Source organism: Cervus elaphus, chromosome 23 (assembly GCF_910594005.1).
Source record: "Cervus elaphus chromosome 23, mCerEla1.1, whole genome shotgun sequence".
Classification (NCBI taxonomy): domain Eukaryota; kingdom Metazoa; phylum Chordata; class Mammalia; order Artiodactyla; family Cervidae; genus Cervus; species Cervus elaphus.
Genome location: NC_057837.1, coordinates 63,069,733 through 63,089,041, shown reverse-complemented (window position 1 = coordinate 63,089,041; position 19,309 = coordinate 63,069,733). Strand labels below are relative to the sequence as shown.

General features: G+C 39.0%; 1 protein-coding gene across 1 annotated transcript; it reads left to right on the top strand.

The window, feature by feature from the left end:
* Positions 1-38: 38 nt before the first annotated feature.
* On the top strand, positions 39-18,663 carry EIF2S2 (eukaryotic translation initiation factor 2 subunit beta). The gene is made up of 9 exons (XM_043884199.1): positions 39-215; positions 4,992-5,169; positions 6,825-6,928; positions 9,721-9,856; positions 10,565-10,665; positions 11,252-11,400; positions 13,902-13,958; positions 17,456-17,541; positions 18,195-18,663. The coding sequence occupies exons 1-9, from the start codon at positions 201-203 to the stop codon at positions 18,368-18,370; spliced, it is 1,002 nt and encodes a 333-aa protein (XP_043740134.1). The 5' UTR covers positions 39-200; the 3' UTR covers positions 18,371-18,663.
* The last annotated feature ends 646 nt before the right edge of the window (positions 18,664-19,309 follow it).

The window sequence follows — 19,309 nt, the reverse complement described above, 5'->3', positions numbered from 1 at the left end:
CGCGCGCCTGCGCATTGGCGGTCTCTGCGCAGGCGCATTTATAACGCTTGGGAGGAGAGGGCGGGGTGTCGTTCCCTTTCGCTGATGCAAGAGCCTGGTGCGGTGGTGGTAGAAGTGTCGGCAGGAGCAGCGCTGAAGCCGGGGCCTGGGGCTGACCCGTCAGACTTTCCGTCCGTGCCGAGCCCACTCGAGCCGCAGCCATGTCCGGGGACGAGGTGAGGGCCTGAGACTGGCACTATGGCTAGGGACCAAGGCAGTGAGCCAGACCCACCCCAGTATGGGAGACTGGGCCTGCGGCCTAGCGGCCGGTCGCCGCCATGTGGGGCAGCCGGGCCTAGGCGACCCGGAGCGGTAGAGCCGGCGAGGGCTCCGGAGCCCTGGCTTGGCGGTTCCCGGTTCTCCTCAGGACCGGGGCGCTGAGGCCGGCGTCCTCTCGTGGCCGGCGTTTCCGGAATGGAGAGCACGTAGAAATTGCCCTCCAGAAGAGGGCTTGAATACCCGGTTCATGCCCCAACTGAACGAGACGGGCTGGCGACTCCTGCATTCCTTTCGATTTGATTCTGCAGCTCCAATTCTCCCTCGCTGGGCGCTGGTGGTACTGAGAGGAGCGTCTCTCGGCTCTAGTAGAGCGACCGCGTTTCAAACTTTGCAGGCTGGCTTGTCCTGCCCAGCATCCACTTTTGTTCTTATCTAGAGCATTTTTTTTTTTTTTAAGACGTGAGAGAGGGGGAGAAGTCAAGAGGAAAATATCCTTCAGCCTGAAAAAGTGATTAACCTGGGAAAGTTTTAAGGCCGTTGTCCCTGAGCCTGCCTCAGCGTAGCTCTCAGCGACGTCAGCGGGAAGTCCGGGCTGCAAAGCTGCCTGGGTCTTTTTCCACTGTCTTGCTTGTACCTCAGCAAATTTCCTCAAGAACCTTTTCGGTCAGGTTTATCTCAGTTTATTTAAATCCAAACGGCCTAAAATGACATTTCACTTTTAAGTACGAGCCATAGGTATTGATTAACACTTTGAGAACTGCCAATGGAAAACCCCCTTAAGTTTTTAATTAATTTCTGTAAACATTCGAGTGGTTGGCCAGTAGGGCCTTGGAGAGCAGAGAAAAATTCGAAGCTTTTTGAGCTTTGTCATTTGAGGTGCGTCCTGAAAATGCTTTGAATTTCTTCAAGTAGTGGAAAGGATTCAGAGCAAGGAAGTAGAATATTATCCAACTTGGTTAGAGTTAATTCCTTAAAATATAGGTAATGGCTAGTTCATGGAGGAATTTGAAGACAAATTAAGGGATTTGGGTTTTATTCTGGAGGCGATTCCAAGCTCTCATTTGATTCTCATGACGCCCCTTTAAGATGTGTATTATTGTTATGCCCATTTCAGAGATGAGAATACTGAGGCTTCTAGAGAGTTGTGTGATGCTCGTGATCAAATAGTAAGTGACCGAGTCAGTAGTATTTAGAATTCCAAATCTCCGTTTGGTGCCTCGGAGATTCTCAGGAAAGAAACTGAATCTAAGGGAAGTATGTGATCCTGCTTTGGAGGTCATGGTTAGACGTTGCTGTCCACCTGTCTTTTTAAAAGTTCTGAGAGTGGAGTTGTGTCATGCTTGTTTTGTTTCTACTCATTTTCTAAGCTTTTCATTACCTTTAACAAGTAAGCACCTATATAGCACAGAGTTCTCTGGGGTGCTGTTCTGTGTTTTATATGGTAAAGTGCTCACAAATATTGTAAGAGATCTACTTCTAGTTGGTACAGAAGGTAGAAATAGAGCATCAACAGCAGTTTGGAGAGCTGGAGGGTTCCGTTTTAGCGGTGGGATTAGATGGTGAAAGAAGTGGAATATTACTGAAGGGTGAAAAGAATTTTGTCAAGCAGAGATGGCAGAACCAGCATTCCAGCAGAGGACTTTGAAAGCCAATAAAGTATTAAAAAGCTTTGCATTTCTCAGATCTGCCAGTCCATTTTGTAAACTGGAAATTACTGCCCAGGGAAGTTAAGTTGCCCAACATCACAGAGCAAGTTAGTGGAAGTAGAATCCCACCTTTGCCTTCCACTCTGAAGGTATGTGCAGGTTCTGGTTCCTCTAATCCTGTTGGATAGAGAAGTTTTCTTAGGCCAATCCTTAACTTCTGGCTACTTTACAGGCTTGTAAGGATCAAGTGAAAAATCAGTAGGTGGAAATGATAAACTGTTAGGGACATCCAAGTGAAAAATCAGTAGGTGGAAATGATAAACTATTAGGGACATCCTACAGCAGTAGTAGTCCTGCCTGGTAGCCAGGATAGAGGATTAAAGAATCTACTAATAAAAAGTAATTTATTTCTTTTTTCACATTTCATGTTTTTTTAATTTTTTAATGTATAGTTGCCATAAACTACACACTTCCTTTCAAACCTGGCAAGTAAGCCCAAAACTCACATAGCATAATCTCCTTTGAACTGACATCTGAAAAAGCAGTATTCTAGAAGTATGAGTGCTGCCATGTGAGGAACAGTTCCCTAATCTACAGGCATCAAAGTGCTGTCAGTAGCTAAGATTATTGCTTCTTACTGGGCCCCATTCACAAAGTATCTGAATACTGGGTTTTCACACAACATGGTAAGGTGTTTTACAAAAGAAACTGAATGAAAAATGGAATGTGTATTGTATGAAGTATACAAACACAGAAGAACACAATACAAATAAAAATCTCCCAGAATCCTATCACCCAGAGATGACTACACAGCATTTGTTCTGCTCAACTTGCCTCTCTGGGTTCTTTTGCAGCTCATTCCTGCCTTCTTGGTGTGGTGCCTTCTAGGCCTTAAAGTTATCTTGAGTAAGGTACGATAGATATGAGTAGGCTTCCACTTTGCTAAAGCACTTTAGTCTGTTTTCAGGGTAATTTTTGCTGGTATCCCTTTTCCTCACCTTCTTCAACCCAACGCAGTGTGGGAAGTTAAAAAGAGAAAACATTTGAAGACTTTGTTGTAGACTTAAAAAGATAGCTCAAAAGAGTCTGATTTTCCGTAAGCACACTGTGAGCAACTATTTGCTTCTCAGGTCCCAACTAGTCTCATAAAACATCTGGATTGTGATAATTTGTTAAATCAGATATAAAAGTCTTTCTAAAAAAAACACATTTAAGTCAAGACTGACCTTGTGGTTTGAGGGAGGTCTACTTTGGGTACTGTTTGGGAATCCCTGGTTTCCATATTTTTAAACTCTAGTTTTGCTGAGTGGTGTGAATAAAATGAAGGGATGAGTATATGTCTTCAGCATCCAGAGACAGTAATTGGGAGAGATACATCAGTGTATAATTCTTGCATATTTATAACTCTTTTCCAGGCTACAATCATAATGTTTCCCTGTGGACCTATATGAATGTTTTTCAAAGGATAACAGGGCAGTTGTGAGGATGTCCCTCTCATCTTTGGTGTGTCTTGCTGAATAATATAGTTAAAAGATAATTAATATTCTAGGCAAACTTGATACTGAAAAAAAAAAAATGTGCAATAAATGGCATGTAAGCCCTGCCAGACAACCAGATTTATAGTGCTTGGAGTGTTATCTGTCCTTTTGCCAAATCTCCGTATTTCAGGAATGAGGATGGATTATAGCTTCTTCCCTGGAATGATTACAAGACTGTATTTAGGGTAAACCAAGACCCAGTAGGTCAGCAGTGGGGAACTCCTTCCTCCTGACTCTTCTGTTTACTACTCTTAAGTTTGCCAAACTATGTTCCTCAGACTGACTGCTTTCCAGAATTAATCATTTATACGGTTAGAGCATTCTTAAGGTAGGAGGGGATAACTTTGAAATGAGGCTGTATCAATTTCCAGAACTCTTGCAGATCCTTCTTTATTGAGTGAGAATGATACTCTACCACTCTCCCTTATTACAGACCATAGTTTGGTTTCAATGTAGCTCAGTTTCCTTAATGTACTTGGGACATAAAGGAATTTAAGTTAATTACAATCAATTTGGGAATTTTTTTGAGTTTCATGATATGTCTTAAAGATTAGATCACCCTGAGTTGATGAATTTTGGTGATAGGAATCAAGACATACCATGCTTTTGTCACCTCTAAAGCATTACATATAAATTGTATAATAATTGCTAACATTTATTGAGTATTTTTGTACCAGGTACTGTGCCAAGTGTTTTATGTATATTTACCTTTTTTTGCTGTGCTTAGTCTCTCAGTCATGTCGGACTCTTTGCCACCCCATGGACTGCAGCCTGAAGTGGCCTCTGTCCAAGGGATTCTCCAGGCAAAAATACTGAAGTGTGTTGCCATGCCCTCCTCCAGGGGATCTTCCCATCCCAGGGATTTAACTCAGGTCTCCCACATTGCAGGTGGATTCTTTACCGTCTGAGCCCCCAGGGAAGCCTATTTACCTTTTTAGTCCTATTCACCTTTTTAGGTTTGGTTTTGGTTCTGCTGCTGATCTCCATTTTACAATTGAGGTGTGGAGAGGGCAAGAACTTATCTGGGGTAACAAAAGTAAAAACCCGAATTAGGATTTGAATTCAGTCAGTTAGGTTCTGGACTTGTGCTTTTAAACATTTTATCTTTTAATGTTCTAGAAGAAAAAAGCAGAGTAAAAAATTGTATAGAAGGTTCTTTTACTCAGATAGAGATTTGTTATATGAAGGGTTGATGATGGATTTCTTTAAAGGTTTGTCTGAATTTCAGGATAAAAAAACATTTTTAAGTTTTTTTAAAATCAGGTCAAGTCTCCTGGTGTAGCAACCCAGGTTACCAAACTTAAATAAAACATGTATGACTTGTCTGGGCTTTGGTTTTCTCATTCATAAAGCAAGGGACGAAGCTTGGATTATTATAACGCTAAACTTCCTTTCCTAAATTCTATTATGTTGTGATAATTTATAAATTAAAAAACAGTACATGTGGTTTTTTTAAGAGTATACCTTTTAAGACTGCAGCACGTTTGTTATGTGAGCATCATTAAAAATAGTCACATGGTCCTGATTTCTTTTCTTATCTTTTAAACAGATGATTTTTGATCCTACTATGAGCAAGAAGAAAAAGAAGAAGAAGAAGCCTTTTATGTTAGATGAGGAAGGGGATGCCCAGACAGAAGAAACCCAGCCCTCAGAAACAAAAGAAGTGGAGCCAGAGCCAACTGAGGACAAAGATGTAGAAGCTGATGAAGAAGACAGTAGGAAAAAAGGTAAGTGGTAAATATGAGAGAGTCAATATTGTTCTGGAAGACCTCGTTCTCTTCCATTGGCGTTTTGAATTTTGTGCACACAATGACCTGAGAGGCTGTTATAGTGAAGATGAGGCCATGAACAGTCTGGGCACATGGGACCTTGCCAGATTTCTTGTAGACTTGTTTCAGGGAAGATTCCACCAAATCCACAGGACAAAGATGATAAAACTTTGTCACTCCAGGGCTGGTTTTCCAGTCTAGCCTGTCCAGAAGTCTCTTCCAGTTTTTTTTTCCCCCCCCGTCTCTTTTCCAGTTTTAACGGTGGTTGTATTTGAGTGTAGGCAGAAAAAAATAGGACCAAGATAGATAGTTTTATGTCTTAACAAGTTGGAAAATATATAGAAGAAATTAAAATTACAGCCAGCATTTAGTTACTCACTCTCGAGCTCTAACATAAAACACCATTTAAATGATTTAGTAAACATGTTTGTGTCTGTTGAATAGAAGACACTGTACTAGGGGTAGAGAAAATTGACATTCATTGAGCATCTGCCATGTGCTAAGCATCTTGTAAATGTTTAAAACAAAGTTGGAAAGTAAATCATTCTTTTAATAAGAATTAATTATGAATTCATAAATAGCTCCTTGAAAAACTTTGTAATAGAAACATGTTAAAATATTCCTTGTGTATAGTAGGGCAGAACAAATGGAAAACATATTGAACCAAACCTATTTTTACTCATTAATGGTGGATAAAATTTCATCTTGTTCATATTGTAGTCTCATTTTCATGAACTTGAAATACTTTATAAGGCCTTTTGTTGGTTGATTGATTGAATAACTTGTTGGACTAGGCACAATAATTTGGGTGAGAAAGGCATAATCCCTTGGTATTTCATGGGGAGATAGACAAGCAGCAAGTAAACACCTCTGTTGGAGTGACAGAATGTACTATTATCAAAGCACCTACAGGATACCTAACCGGGTTAGGGAATAGGAAAGACAGGCTTAGAGAAGACTTCTTGGTGGAGGTAACTCCTAACAAAGATCCTGTGAGATGAAGGTAAGAGCTATGGGAGAAGGGCCCATAGGAAGGCTTGAAGGTGAGAGACCACACATACTGCACTAAGAAGTGGAGGTAGTTCAGTTGAGCTGGAACTAGGAATTAAGGTTGAATATGAGAGACTAGGCAGAAGTAGATAAAGCTGGAGAGCCCTGGAAAATTATGTTAGAACCCTGACTTTGTTTTGGGAACAATGAGGCACCATATGGTCAGCTACTATATAAATAGCCCCTACATGGTCCCCTATTCGATCCCTGGATCTGGAAGATCCCCTGGAGTAGGAAATGGCACCCTACTGTAGTATTCTTGCCTGGAAAAGTCCATGGGCAGAGGAGCCTGGTGGGCTGCAGTCCATGGGGTCACAGAGTTGGACAAGACTAAGTGACTGAGCACAGCATATGGTCCTCTAGCCAGGTAGTTTCCTACAAAGCTTTGAGTTGACCTGCCATTGTGTTCTTAGAACCATAACCTTTGTAGTTGTGGAGGAATGACTGTTCTAATTAATATCAGTCTAATTCTGGGGACTTGATTAATAACTGAAACATTGGTTTAATTCAATGTTTTGCGTTTTGCTATTTGTTAATAATTGATAATCTTAATTATCTTTTAGATGCTTCTGATGATCTAGATGATTTGAATTTCTTTAATCAGAAGAAAAAGAAGAAAAAATCAAAAAAGATATTTGATATTGATGAAGCTGAAGAAGGTATAAAGGTAGTATTGCTTTCTTATTGAAGGTGAAATTTGACCTCTTGAAAGGTTGCTAATGGCTGATGTTTCTCCCTCTTTGTCTCATCTCTTACTAGTTTTGCTTTTTTTAATTAAGGATTTAGTCACTACTGTTAAGGTCATTTTCTTGGCATTGTGTCTGACTAGATATTTTAAAAGAATTATGGTTCAAAGGAATGTAAATTTAGCTTTTACACATTGTATTGAGTGCCATTAAGATGATTACAAAATGCCACTTGTCATTAATCATACTGAGATTGGCTGAGGAGAGAGATTTCTGTGAGAAATCCTGTAGAGCAAATATCTCTATGATTTCTTCTGTTAAAATGTTGGTAGCATGTTGAGGATACACAGATTTATGTATATACCTCTGAGCAGCAAAGAATGAACCCCGGCCTGTGGTGGTTGGTGGCTGATGACTTTATGGCCTGTTCTCCTACAGGAGAACCAGAGCAATCAGGCTGGTTTTATGGGATTCTCTGATCTTGAGGGGACTTGAGGCCCTGTAATTGTCTTATTACTGGATCGATTTCTAATATAACTATCTCAGAGTTAACTTTGAATAAGGAGTAGAAAGATGGGTGGATAAGTAGGTGAATAGGAGGATGGGTGGAGGAAGGAGCTGAAAGTCTGTTCTTTAATGATTTGTTAATTCAGCAGATTTGTATTAGTGAAGACTGTGAGTCAGGCATTGTGTGCTAATTGTTAGGGTACTAAAACGAGTAAGATACTTTCCGTTTTCAGAGGTTCAGGGATAATTTGGAGTTCTTTAGAACAAGATGATTTTACCTGGATTTATCCTATTCTCTCCTTGTTTGGAGATTCTCTTCTTTTCCTACTACTGTAGGGAAATTGATAAAGAGAAATGTTCAGATTATACTGAATAAATGAAGTATAAATATCCCGGGTAACCAGGTGACACATTAGAGATGTGCCACAGAAAGTCTTGGTTAACAAATTTCTCTAGTAACTTTTGTCCTGAAGAGTCACTTATAAGCTCTAATTTTAGTGCTTGGATACTTTTTTCTCTGCCCTTAAATCATAACAAGAAGTTTCAAGTATCCTTATCAGGCAAGACATGGACATTAACTTGAGGCTGAAGTGTTTTTAAGATTTGCATTTTCAGACCACCACAGGGCTTTTGAAAAATACTTTGTGCTATTCTCTACCTTTCACTGGGTCTTAGCCTCGAGGTTAGAAATAGAGCTTACTGGGATAAAATTATTAATATAGGACTAGAAGCTGACTGGTGTGTGCTAACTTATATTTAGCCTGTCTGAGTTTCTCATTTACTGATTGTCGTCTTAGAGACTAGGTTAACATCTGGTTTCTTGTCTGGTGTATCCAGCTTGATACACATGGGCTGATTGGTCTTTGATGGTCAGATATGGCACTGAGACAACACAGCTAGATTTGGCATCTTAAGGCTGCACTTTATTTATTCCTGGCTATTTGAGCTTTTTTGCTCATTAGATTTCTAAAATTGCTATAGCAAGGTCTACAGAGTTGCACAAAAGTAGATGTTGATAAGTAATGTTGACAGCACACTTCAGCTTGGATACACTGATGTAAGTAGGTGAGATTAGAAGGCTGGAACTAAAACTGGCCCTTTCTGCTCTTCTAGGGTTTTTGTGTCTCATTTCAAGGTTGTGCCTGGTTTACATCCATGACTATAGCAGCTAATCTTGGGATCAAGCTTTACCTTCTCTCTGTTCATTCATCATGTGACCCTAATTCTCCATGGGTTCTGCCTTTTCCCTCTTGCATGATTTCATCTGTTGAACTGTTGCCCAAAGACCTCCTTACCAGCCTAGTGCCATGTTGGCAGTGGTATAAGAAAAAAAAATACCTGGTTTTTTCACTGGTCCTTGCATACAGTTCCTAAGACTCTTAGAATCTCTGTATCTAAGTTTGATCACCAAGAGCCAATGATTTCATCAATGATGCCTACAGAATGAAGCCTTCATAAAAATCTCATGGGTGGGCTCAGTAGAAAAAAACCCTTGCGGGGGGGGGGCGGTTTTGGAGAGCTTCAGTGCTGGTGACCACATTGGGATGTTAAGAGTAGTATACCTGGAGAGAGCATGGAAGCACTACGCTTCTGCTTCCCTGTTCTTGCTCTATGCATGTTCTCCATTTGGCTGTTTCCAGGTGTATCCTTTATATAATATTGTGTATATGTATATCAAGTATAATAAGGTAAGTGTTTTCCTGAGTTCTTTGAGCCCTTCTAGCAAATGATTGAATTAGGGGTGTCTGGGAACCCCTGAACTTTTAAGTAGGACATACGTGTGGGAAACCTGGGGACTCTGTACTTGAAATTGGCCTCTGAAATGAAAACAGTTTTATGGAACTGAGCCCTTAAATCCATGGAGTTTGTCACTAACTGGATAGTGTCAGAACTACATTGATTTGTATGTTATCTAGTTAGTGTCAGAGTTGGAAAATTGGTGTGGAAAAACATCACACATTTGGTGTCAGGAGGAAAAAGTGCTCCTACTAACTGCATCAGAATACTCAGAAACTTATTTAAAATATTCCTAAACCCCATGCCTGCTGAAGACTGTCAGTGAGATATAAGAATCCTTGTTATAATTTTCCAGTTTAAATGACACTCTGAACCAGCTTGGTTCACCTGTGAGAGAGATTTCTGATCTATAACTTCAGTTTTGAATGTGTAATACTTTTTTCCTCCAAAGCCATGTTGGCCCATATCATTTAAAAATAAAAATAATAATTCTAGTAGCAAAATGTTGACTCTTATCTCACTTTCTTAGGACCTTAAGATTGAAAGTGATGTTCAGGAAGCAGCTGAACCAGAGGAAGATCTTGACATTATGCTTGGCAATAAAAAGAAGAAAAAGAAGGTTGTCAAGTTCCCTGATGAAGATGAAATACTAGAGAAAGATGAAGGTAATATTGGTGGGCTTAACACCTCATTTCTAGGCTCACAGAAACCTTTGGCCCAGTCTCTTTCATGAATGGGTTCCTTATTTATTTTTTCTTGGCCCCTTATTTCTGCTACCTAGTAATGGAAGCTAAAAGGAAACAGAATCTAACTTGATAATCAAAGTTTAAAAGATTTCATGGGGGAAGAACTTGACAGTTGTGATTACATTATAACATACTGATTTAGATTATCAGGACAATTATTGTAACTGGATTTAAATTTTTTTTTTTTACTATTTTGTTAAAAGTGCTGTTTATTAGCTTCAAAGTACTATAACTACTTTAGAGAATTTACTATAGGTAGCAGATGGGTTTTTATGGATGTGTTTGTTTCTTAAGTGCTTCAAAACAGACATTTTGTTCTCTAATTATCCTAGTGCATTATTTTGTTTGTTAAATCAAGAAACAGTTCCGTGTGTCTGTATTACCACAAATTCCTAATTAGAAAGGTCTCTATTAAGGATGATTTATGAAAGTTGTAACATCTCCCTAAGGAATATGGGGTTATTTAAGAGCCTTGATGCCTTTATGATTAAGACTGTTATGAATGCAGTTGTGGGAGGGAAGACAAATGTCCTAAAGCTTTCATTTCTCTAGATCTGCTTCTCCCTTCCCCTTTTTGTTCTTGTATCAGGCCCTTCCCCTCATTCTTATAGTCTTTGTTATCTGTAGCTTTAGAAGATGAAGACAGCAAAAAAGATGATGGTATTTCATTCAGTAACCAGACAGGCCCTGCTTGGGCAGGCTCAGAAAGAGACTACACATATGAAGAGGTAAGACAAATTCTGTTGTGAAAGGGGGCTAAACTGTTCACTAGAACTCAAAAGCAGGATAAACGTCCCCTGAATTGAAAGGGCCATTGAATTGCAGGTTGATAATGAAACAGACCCAGAGAGGTCACACAGCCAATGCACAGCACTTTCTGATGCCCACGTATGGGGCAGGCAGTCATTATAGTATCATCAGAATCCATGAACTTCTAAGGTCATTGGAGCCCCCCCTGGAGGGGGACATTAGAGAAGGAAGTGTTAATATGGGGCCAAGCTAGTCTGGAGTTTGTTTGTTCTGGGTAGACTGAATTTTACTTTTCCAGGTACCACATATTTTCCCACGGTAACAGTAGAATTAGTAGGAGCTTGTTGATTCCTTTAACTTTGAATATGGAACTGTTCCGCTTTCATAATGGACCAGTTGCTGTTCAGGGTTGAGAATTATTTTCAAGGAGCTCCCAGAACATGTGATGAGTGTGTACATTTGATAAGTAAAGTTTGTTCTTAAAGGAAATGCACAAGTTACTCAAGTGGGAACTGTATACTCCTATTAATAAGACTGTACATGAATACCACTTTATCTCTATAGCTACTGAATCGAGTGTTCAACATCATGAGGGAAAAGAATCCAGATATGGTAGCTGGAGAGAAAAGGAAATTTGTCATGAAACCACCACAGGTCGTCCGAGTAGGAACCAAGAAAACTTCTTTTGTCAACTTTACAGATATCTGTAAACTGTAAGTTGGTTAATGCAGAGTCTCCATCCCAAATGCTAGGTTCTCAGTGGAGTATATGTTAAATATCCTTAATGTGGACGTAGAAAGAGACAGTGCACAGGTGTCAGGGTTGGGTTGAGGGAGGTCACAGTTCAAGTCGTCAGTTCTTTTGATTCATACGTCTTAAGGCTTGATTTATTAGGCATCTAAAAGTAAGGGAATGCAACTCATGCTGACTTATGAGAGGATTCTAACCAGATGGAGTGAAGAGTCAGGAGACTGAATATAGTCCTTAGAAAGAAGCCTGGGAAGCCCAGGCAGATGGAAAAGCTCATCAGGCTGGAGTGGGCCTGCCAAGCAAGTAACAAGCAGTGAGCTTTGGGAAGGCAGCTACATTTAATGTTCTGCTTCCTTGGTTATTGCCAAGACACAGTTGATGAGATTTCTACTTCATTAATTACCATCATATTCCATGCCTGTCTTACCCCCATGTCACTGTCACATGGGCCTGGCCCTTCTCAGACTTCCTCAGCTACACCTTTTTTGGCAGGTTCCTTAGGGCAACTGACGTTACCTCCTGTTTGTTCTTTAATTTCATAAGTAATATAGGCTTGTTGTCAGTAAAAGGGAAAGAAAGAAAAGAAAGTGAAGTCGCTCAGTCATGTCTGACTCTTTGCAACCCCATGGACTGTAGCCCACCAGGTTCCTCCGTCCTTGGGATTTTCCAGGCAAGAGTACTGGAGTGGGTTGCCATTTCCTTCTCCAGGTGATCTTCTTGACCCAGGGATTGAACCCGGGTCTCCCACATTGTAGGCAGATGCTTTACCATATGAGCCATCAGGGAAGTGAAAATAAAGAAAATGTAATCACTAAAAATTCCCTGACCAGAGTAACCACTTTTTTTCATTGCTTGTAGGCATGACTTAAAAAGTTTGACTTTTTTTTTGCTGGTGGCGATAATAGTATTTCTATCTATAGAAATTGATAGAAAATGAGAAAATACAGACCTGCTAAAGAAAATGAGAAATCATCTGTTTTAAGTTCATCGTTAAGAGATAGGTAATCATAGTTTAGTATTTTTATGTTTAGCTACGTGGTTTTTGTTTTTTGTTTTTTTTTAGTATTTATTTGGCTGCACCGGCTCTTAGTTGCAGCACTTGGGATCTTTAGTTGCAGTGTGTGAACTCTTAGGTGTGGCATGTGGAATCTAGTTCCCTGACCAGGGATAGGATGTGGGCCCCCTGCATTGTGAGTGCAGAGTCTTAGCCCCTGGATCACCAGGGAAGCCCCCTCATTAGCTACTATTAAGCATCTAAATATTTTTTAATAAATTGGTATTATACTGGTTTTTAACATATTTTCCTCAATATATAGTGAAATTTTTACCCATATCATTAAATCTTTACAAATGTTTTTAAGAGTTATACAACATATTCTGACAGTTCCTTGGTTGAACATGGTTGCTCCCAATTTTTCATTATCAGGCAGAGCTTCATAGAACAATCCTGATACATGTGTATCTTGGCAGAACTCAGAATAGAGCCTTAGGGTGAAAATTCCCAAGAGGGAATTGCCTAGTCAAAAGAAATGGACATTGTTTATAGCAAACATTGGCAAGTTGCTTTCCAGCAAGTTTATACCAGTTTATACTCCCACTAGCAATATAAGTACCTACCAGTTTTATTATATTTCACCAATCCTTACTCATTACATTTTTGGGGGAAAAAAGCCTTTTAAAATTGTAATAGTAGTACCTAGTTATTGGAACAAACTCAAACCGTGCCAAGTGAATAGAATTAAAAAGTGTACTGAGTGGCATTACTTGTATTTGCTTTTTTAATTTTATGTGCTTTTTCATTTTATGCTTTTTTGTTCTTATTTAGAGACCTGTATTTTAAAAGCAGGATAGAATGGATGTACCGTAATTTAACTACTTCCCAGTTGGTGAATATTTTAGCTGTTTTAAATTTCTGTTGTTGTGCTGCCATGAAATACTTCCCTTTTTAAAAATGAATTCCAAACAGGAAATATATAGGAATTCACATAACAAACATCCAAGTATTCAGTGCCTTGATTTGGTGTGTTTTGACCTCTTGATACTTTAACTTCACATCTTTTTACTTCTTTAAAAGGGGGGCTTTACAGTTACAATTTAAGGCCATCTTTATATATCTTTCTTTTTTTTTTTCTGTGGGGAAGGAAGAAGGAAGGGGTCTTTTTTTTTTTTTAATTTATCTTTCTGATCTCTTTTACTTTCCTTCCTAGAAAAAGATCTTATCCTTAAAAGTTGGTATTTACCTTTCCTGTCCACATCTATAGACATTTACCAGTGTGTATATACTTGTAAATAAAATGTAATATTGTTTTATGGGCTTTAAAATGTAAACAAATGGTATCATGAACTGTGCTAAAATTCACCTAACAGCTGAGTGATTACAAAACAGTAAAGAGAGTGAGGTATTTAGAAGTTTGGTTACATTTCCATGAAAGATAAGGTTTATATTATTCCACTTTCTTTTTAGATTACATCGTCAGCCTAAACATCTCCTTGCATTTTTATTGGCTGAATTGGGTACAAGGTAAGAAACTATATTCACATTTGTTACTTACAGTATTAATGGACATTTTATAAGAACTTCTTTTAACTTGAAAAGATATGTAATACACTTAGGAAAAAAAACATCCACCTGATTGTCAGAAGAACTTTTAGGGCAATGAAGGAGGGAAACTTGTTCATTTCTCTGGGGGAGGTTGGTTTCTTGGGAATAGGGAAACGGTTCACAGTGGCTCATATGTGAACAGGTCTGTTAGGTATACCAAAGTGAGCTGAATGTCCCTTTAAAAATAAGTAATGTAGAATTAAGGACATAATGAATATGACTAACATGTTGAGCGTCCATTGTGTGCCAGACTCTTTTGGATACCATCTCAATCTTTACAACAGTTCTGTGGACTGTTAGAAAGTAGTGTTACTCCATCTTAACACATTTGGAAACAGGTTTGGTGAAGTGAGGTTGTATAGGTGGTCACATAGAGAAAAAAGAAAAAGTGTTAGTCATTCAGTTGTGTCCAACTCTTCGCAACCCACGAACTGTGGCCTCCCAGGCTCCTCTGTCCATGGAATTCTCCAGGCAAGAATACTGGAGTGGATTGCCATTTCCTTCTCCAGGGAATCTCCCTGACCCAGGGATCAAACCTGAGTCTTCTGTATTGCAGGCAAGATTCTTTACCATCTGAGCCACTAGGTCACACAGCTAGTTAATTGCAGTCAAGATGTAAACTCAGGTCTACATTTCTTGGGAGCTTTTAACTCTTTTAAAAGCCTTAATCTTGTGCCTTGTTGGTAGTACAGAGGTAATTAAGGTGTTCTCGTCTCTTCCTATCTAGAAACTCATTTTGTTGGAACTGGCTGTATTTGCTGTGAGGTGAAGGAGTAATTTGCTTGACCAATGGTAGATATGTGGGCTGTGTTGTGGGAGAATTGTATTTTAAATGTATATTTGTTACAAACATAAATTACATAAACTGATGGAGCAAAAGGTAGCAGTGTTTTTCCTACTTTTCAGAATAATTACAGTTTTTGTGGAGGTGAGGTAAATTATAACAAGTTGTAACCAGTGAATTTATAGTCTGTGAGCTAAATATTATAGGGCTATCAAGAAAATCAAATTTCTTTTGACAGTGAATGGAAAAGATTTTCTGTGTCAAGCATTGAAATCAGTGTTGCCTGGAAATTAAGGGTTACTGTTCATGGAGGATGATAATAAACTTACAGTTAGAGGAGAATCATAGGAGAGGTTCTTGTGAAAGTCAGTTTAATAGTAAGATAAGGAATAGATTTAATGCTGCTTGGTTGGATTTTTGTTTACTTTCTGATTTATAATTTCTTTTTTTCTTCTCACATTTTTGTATGGCTGAAATTCCAAAGCTTAATTTTGATGAAACCGAATTTATCAGTGTATTTATTTGGTCACTTGTGCTTTTCAGTGTCATATTTAAGAAACTATTGACTAACACATGGTCATGAAGATTTACGTCTGTGTTTTCTTCTAAGATGACTACAATTTTAGCTCTGATGTTTAGGTCGACAATTTATTTTGCAGCTATTTTTTGGTATGTTAAAATTGTCAAAGTTGTTTCTTTTGCATATGAATAGATAACCTAGTTGATCTTGCGCCATTTGTTGAAAAAACTATTCTCTGCTCCAATGAATTATCTTGACACTACTTCAGAAATCAATTGACAATAAAATAAGAGTTTATTTTTGGACTCAATTTTTTTCATTGATGTACATGAGTACTGTGGCTTTGCAGTGTACTTCGATCTCAGAAAACATGAGTCCTCCAACTTTCTCCTTTTTCACCATTATTTTGGCTATACTCAGTCCTGTGCATTTCCATATAAGTTTATTTATTTATTTTTACATCAACTTTTTAAAAAAATGATGTCTAGCCCAGAGCCTTGCTTTCTCAAAAGTATTACTTGTCAGCAACTACTTTTAAAAAATCACAGGCCTTTTAAAAAAGTTTCTCTTTAAGCATCTTTGACAATATGAGGCCTGTGACTTCAACTGTACTTTTGGGGGAGGGGTTGAAACTGCTTTATAGATACAATTCACACATTTAAAAATGTATAATCCAGTAGTTCTAATTTGTTCACATAGTTAACCATCACAATTTTAGAACACTTTCATTAACTATATGCCACTGAATCAAAAGATTTGGTCTTAGAATTTTTAAAGATATCTGTAGCTCTTTTCATAGTTGCACCTCACTGCCTTGCATGTGGTATACAGTCAATAAAAATGTGATTGTCCTTTGTTGTGTGAATGGGTCATCACACAGTTAAGGAATCAGTTTTTTTTTCCCTTCAGTGGCTGAGTCCAGCTCTTTGTGACCTCATGGACTGCAGCATGCCGGGCTTCCCTGTCCATCACTATCTCCCAGAACTCAGTGTCCATTGAGTCAATGGACATATTATCCAACCAGTCTTATCCTCTGTCACTCTCTTCTCCTCCTGCCCTCACTCCTTCCCAGCATCAGGGTCTTTTCCATTGCGTCAGCTCTGCACATCAGGTAGCCAAAGTATTGGAGCTTTAGCATTAGTCCTTCCAATGAATATTCGGGGTTGATTTCCTTTCTGATTGACTGGTTTGATCTCCTTGCATTCCAAGGGACTCTCAGGAGTCTTCTCCAGCACCACAATTTGAAAGCATCAATTTTTTCAGCACTCAGCCTTTTTTATAGTATAACGGTCACATCCGTAACAAGACTACTGGAAAAACCATAGCTTTTAACTAGACAGACCTTTGTCAGCAAACTGATGTCTCTGCTTTTTAATACACTGTCTAGGGTTGGTCATAGCTTTCCTTCCAAGGAGCAAGTGTCTTTTAATTTCATGGCTGCAGTCACTGCAGTAATTTTGGAGCCCAGAAAGATAAAAATCTGTCAGTTTCCACTTTTTCCCCATCTGTTTGCATGAAGTGATGGGGCCAGAGGCCATTCATCTTAGTTTTTTTCATGTTGAGTTCCAAGCCAGCTTTCTCGCTCTCCTTTTTCGCCCTCATCAAGAGGCTGTTTAGTTCCTCTTCACTTTCTGCCGTAAGGGTGGTGTCATCTGCATATCAGGCTATTGATATTTCTCCTGGCAATCTTGATTCCAGCTTGTGATTCATCCAGCCCGGCATTTCACATGATGCACTCTACATGTAAGTTAAATAAGCAGAGTGACAATATCTAGCCTTGACAATACTCCTTTCCTGATTTTGAACCAGTCTGGTTTTACACTTAATATCAATTACAAATCATTTGTTGCTGAAGATGTAATTAAAAATTGAATTTAATGTTAGGAAATAAGACTAAATCATTAGGCACCAACTACTTAACTTTTGAGAAACCAGGTAGTATTGCCCCTATGACTTACCTGTGTCGTTGAATATATTTTAGTATTTAAAATATTTGAATATTTAATACTTATATATTATAAAAATAAATACAAATATTTAAGATTTAAAATGTTTGGTATTTGATTCCTTATAGGGAAAAACAATAATAGAGATATTTGTTTTCTTTCATAGTGGTTCTATAGATGGTAATAATCAACTTGTAATTAAAGGAAGATTCCAACAGAAACAGATAGAAAATGTTTTGAGAAGATATATCAGTAAGTGTATAATTTTTAACACATCACTCTGAAATGTTCCCATTGGGCTGAAATATTCTGGGTGACAGCCATTGGTTTTTAATGAAGCTAGACAGGCTGGCCTTAGAAGATGAGGGAAAATGATAGTGGTGGGGAACTGGGGTGGGAGGTGGCTCTTGGTAGCCAGTTGGGGGTCAGGGGATGGGATTTGGATTTCCTAAGAAGACCCAGCTGATCAAGGCTGCTGGTTGGTTCTAGGCTGAAGGCCAAGTCAAAGAAATCTATCTGCATTCAGACCTGATCTGACCTAGTTTTCTTACCTTCCTAATCACTTAAAATTGGCAGATCTGTTCCCACCTAAGAAAGCTATTAAGTTCTCTTTTGAGTGCGTCTCCTATAGACAAAGCCAGGAGTAGGCATCTGGCAGGTGTCACTGCTTCTTTGGACATTTGGAGCCTTTTTTCAACCCATGGTTAAGTTTGTGAAGTATCACATCAGATAGCTTGTGTTTTCTTACCTCTAGAATAGCTGGTTGCAGCTAAGATAAGCTTTCAGTTTGGGTTCCAGTGTGGGATTGCAGAGTTCAGTAGAAGCATTTTAGAGGAAAGAAAACCTTTGGCTCAGGTAAAAAAACCTGTGGCTATCAGGTAATTCTGTGTGTTGTTTCTCCTCAGAGGAATACGTCACCTGTCACACGTGCCGATCACCAGACACAATCCTGCAAAAGGACACCCGACTCTATTTCTTACAGTGCGAAACTTGTCATTCTCGATGCTCTGTTGCCAGCATCAAAACTGGCTTCCAGGCTGTCACGGGCAAGCGAGCACAGCTCCGTGCCAAAGCTAACTAATTTGCTAATCACCACTGATTTTGCAAAGTGTGTTTTGGAGATTTGGCTGGACAGGTTTACCATCAGAGTGGATATACCACTATTAAAAACAAGATAGAAAAGCTGCCAGGTTCTTTGGCGTGTGGCTGGTTGGTCTGAAATTCTTGCAAGATGCCATTGCTGAAGCTGTTGACATACTCATTGCCTACTTTAACAACTGTCAGAGAAACATGATGGGGTAAGGCGGTGCTTTTTTAAAATCGTTCATAGACTTCTGTAAAATGCAAGATAAATTAAAGTTATTATAACAGTGATTCTTTCAATTTGGTTTGTCCTTCAGTTTTCTTTTCTATTAAAAAATTATGCTTAATGAATTCAGCACAACAGTTTGTGCCTGGGCAGCTCTGGTGAGGTCTCTTTATGCTTGTCCTGAGAACCTTAAGCTGGGTAGTCATTTTCCTTCTCAGTTTTCTTGGGATGCCTGAAGTAGACACAGCTTCACATGAGGATGGTTGGAACATGAGATCTGGGAGGACAGCCTGTTTTTGGTGTCCAGAGAACAATTATATAGACTTGAATTATTTTTCATTATGTGGGGATTGTTGCCACTACCTCACAGCTGAGTCCTCCATCTGTTATCATGAGGGGAATACAAGGTGCTAAGTACCTTCCTTAGAATTTTCCTCCCTATTGGCCACTAAGAGAAGCTTAGAGAGAGATACAGCCTTTGGGTATGTCTTATAACTTGCTGGCACACCAATAACAACCCTAGTTGGGCAACTGTTGGAGAGAAAGTGGTGTGGCTTATGCAGTAGAAGGAACTCTTGAGAGTCCAAACCATGATGCTAGAGGAGGACACTTTTCTTTTTCCTCAACTTGAGTTCTGGATTTGAAAAATGGCCCCACCACAAATGTTTTTTTCTTTTTCTGTATTAAAGTAGATTTTGAATGTGATCATGA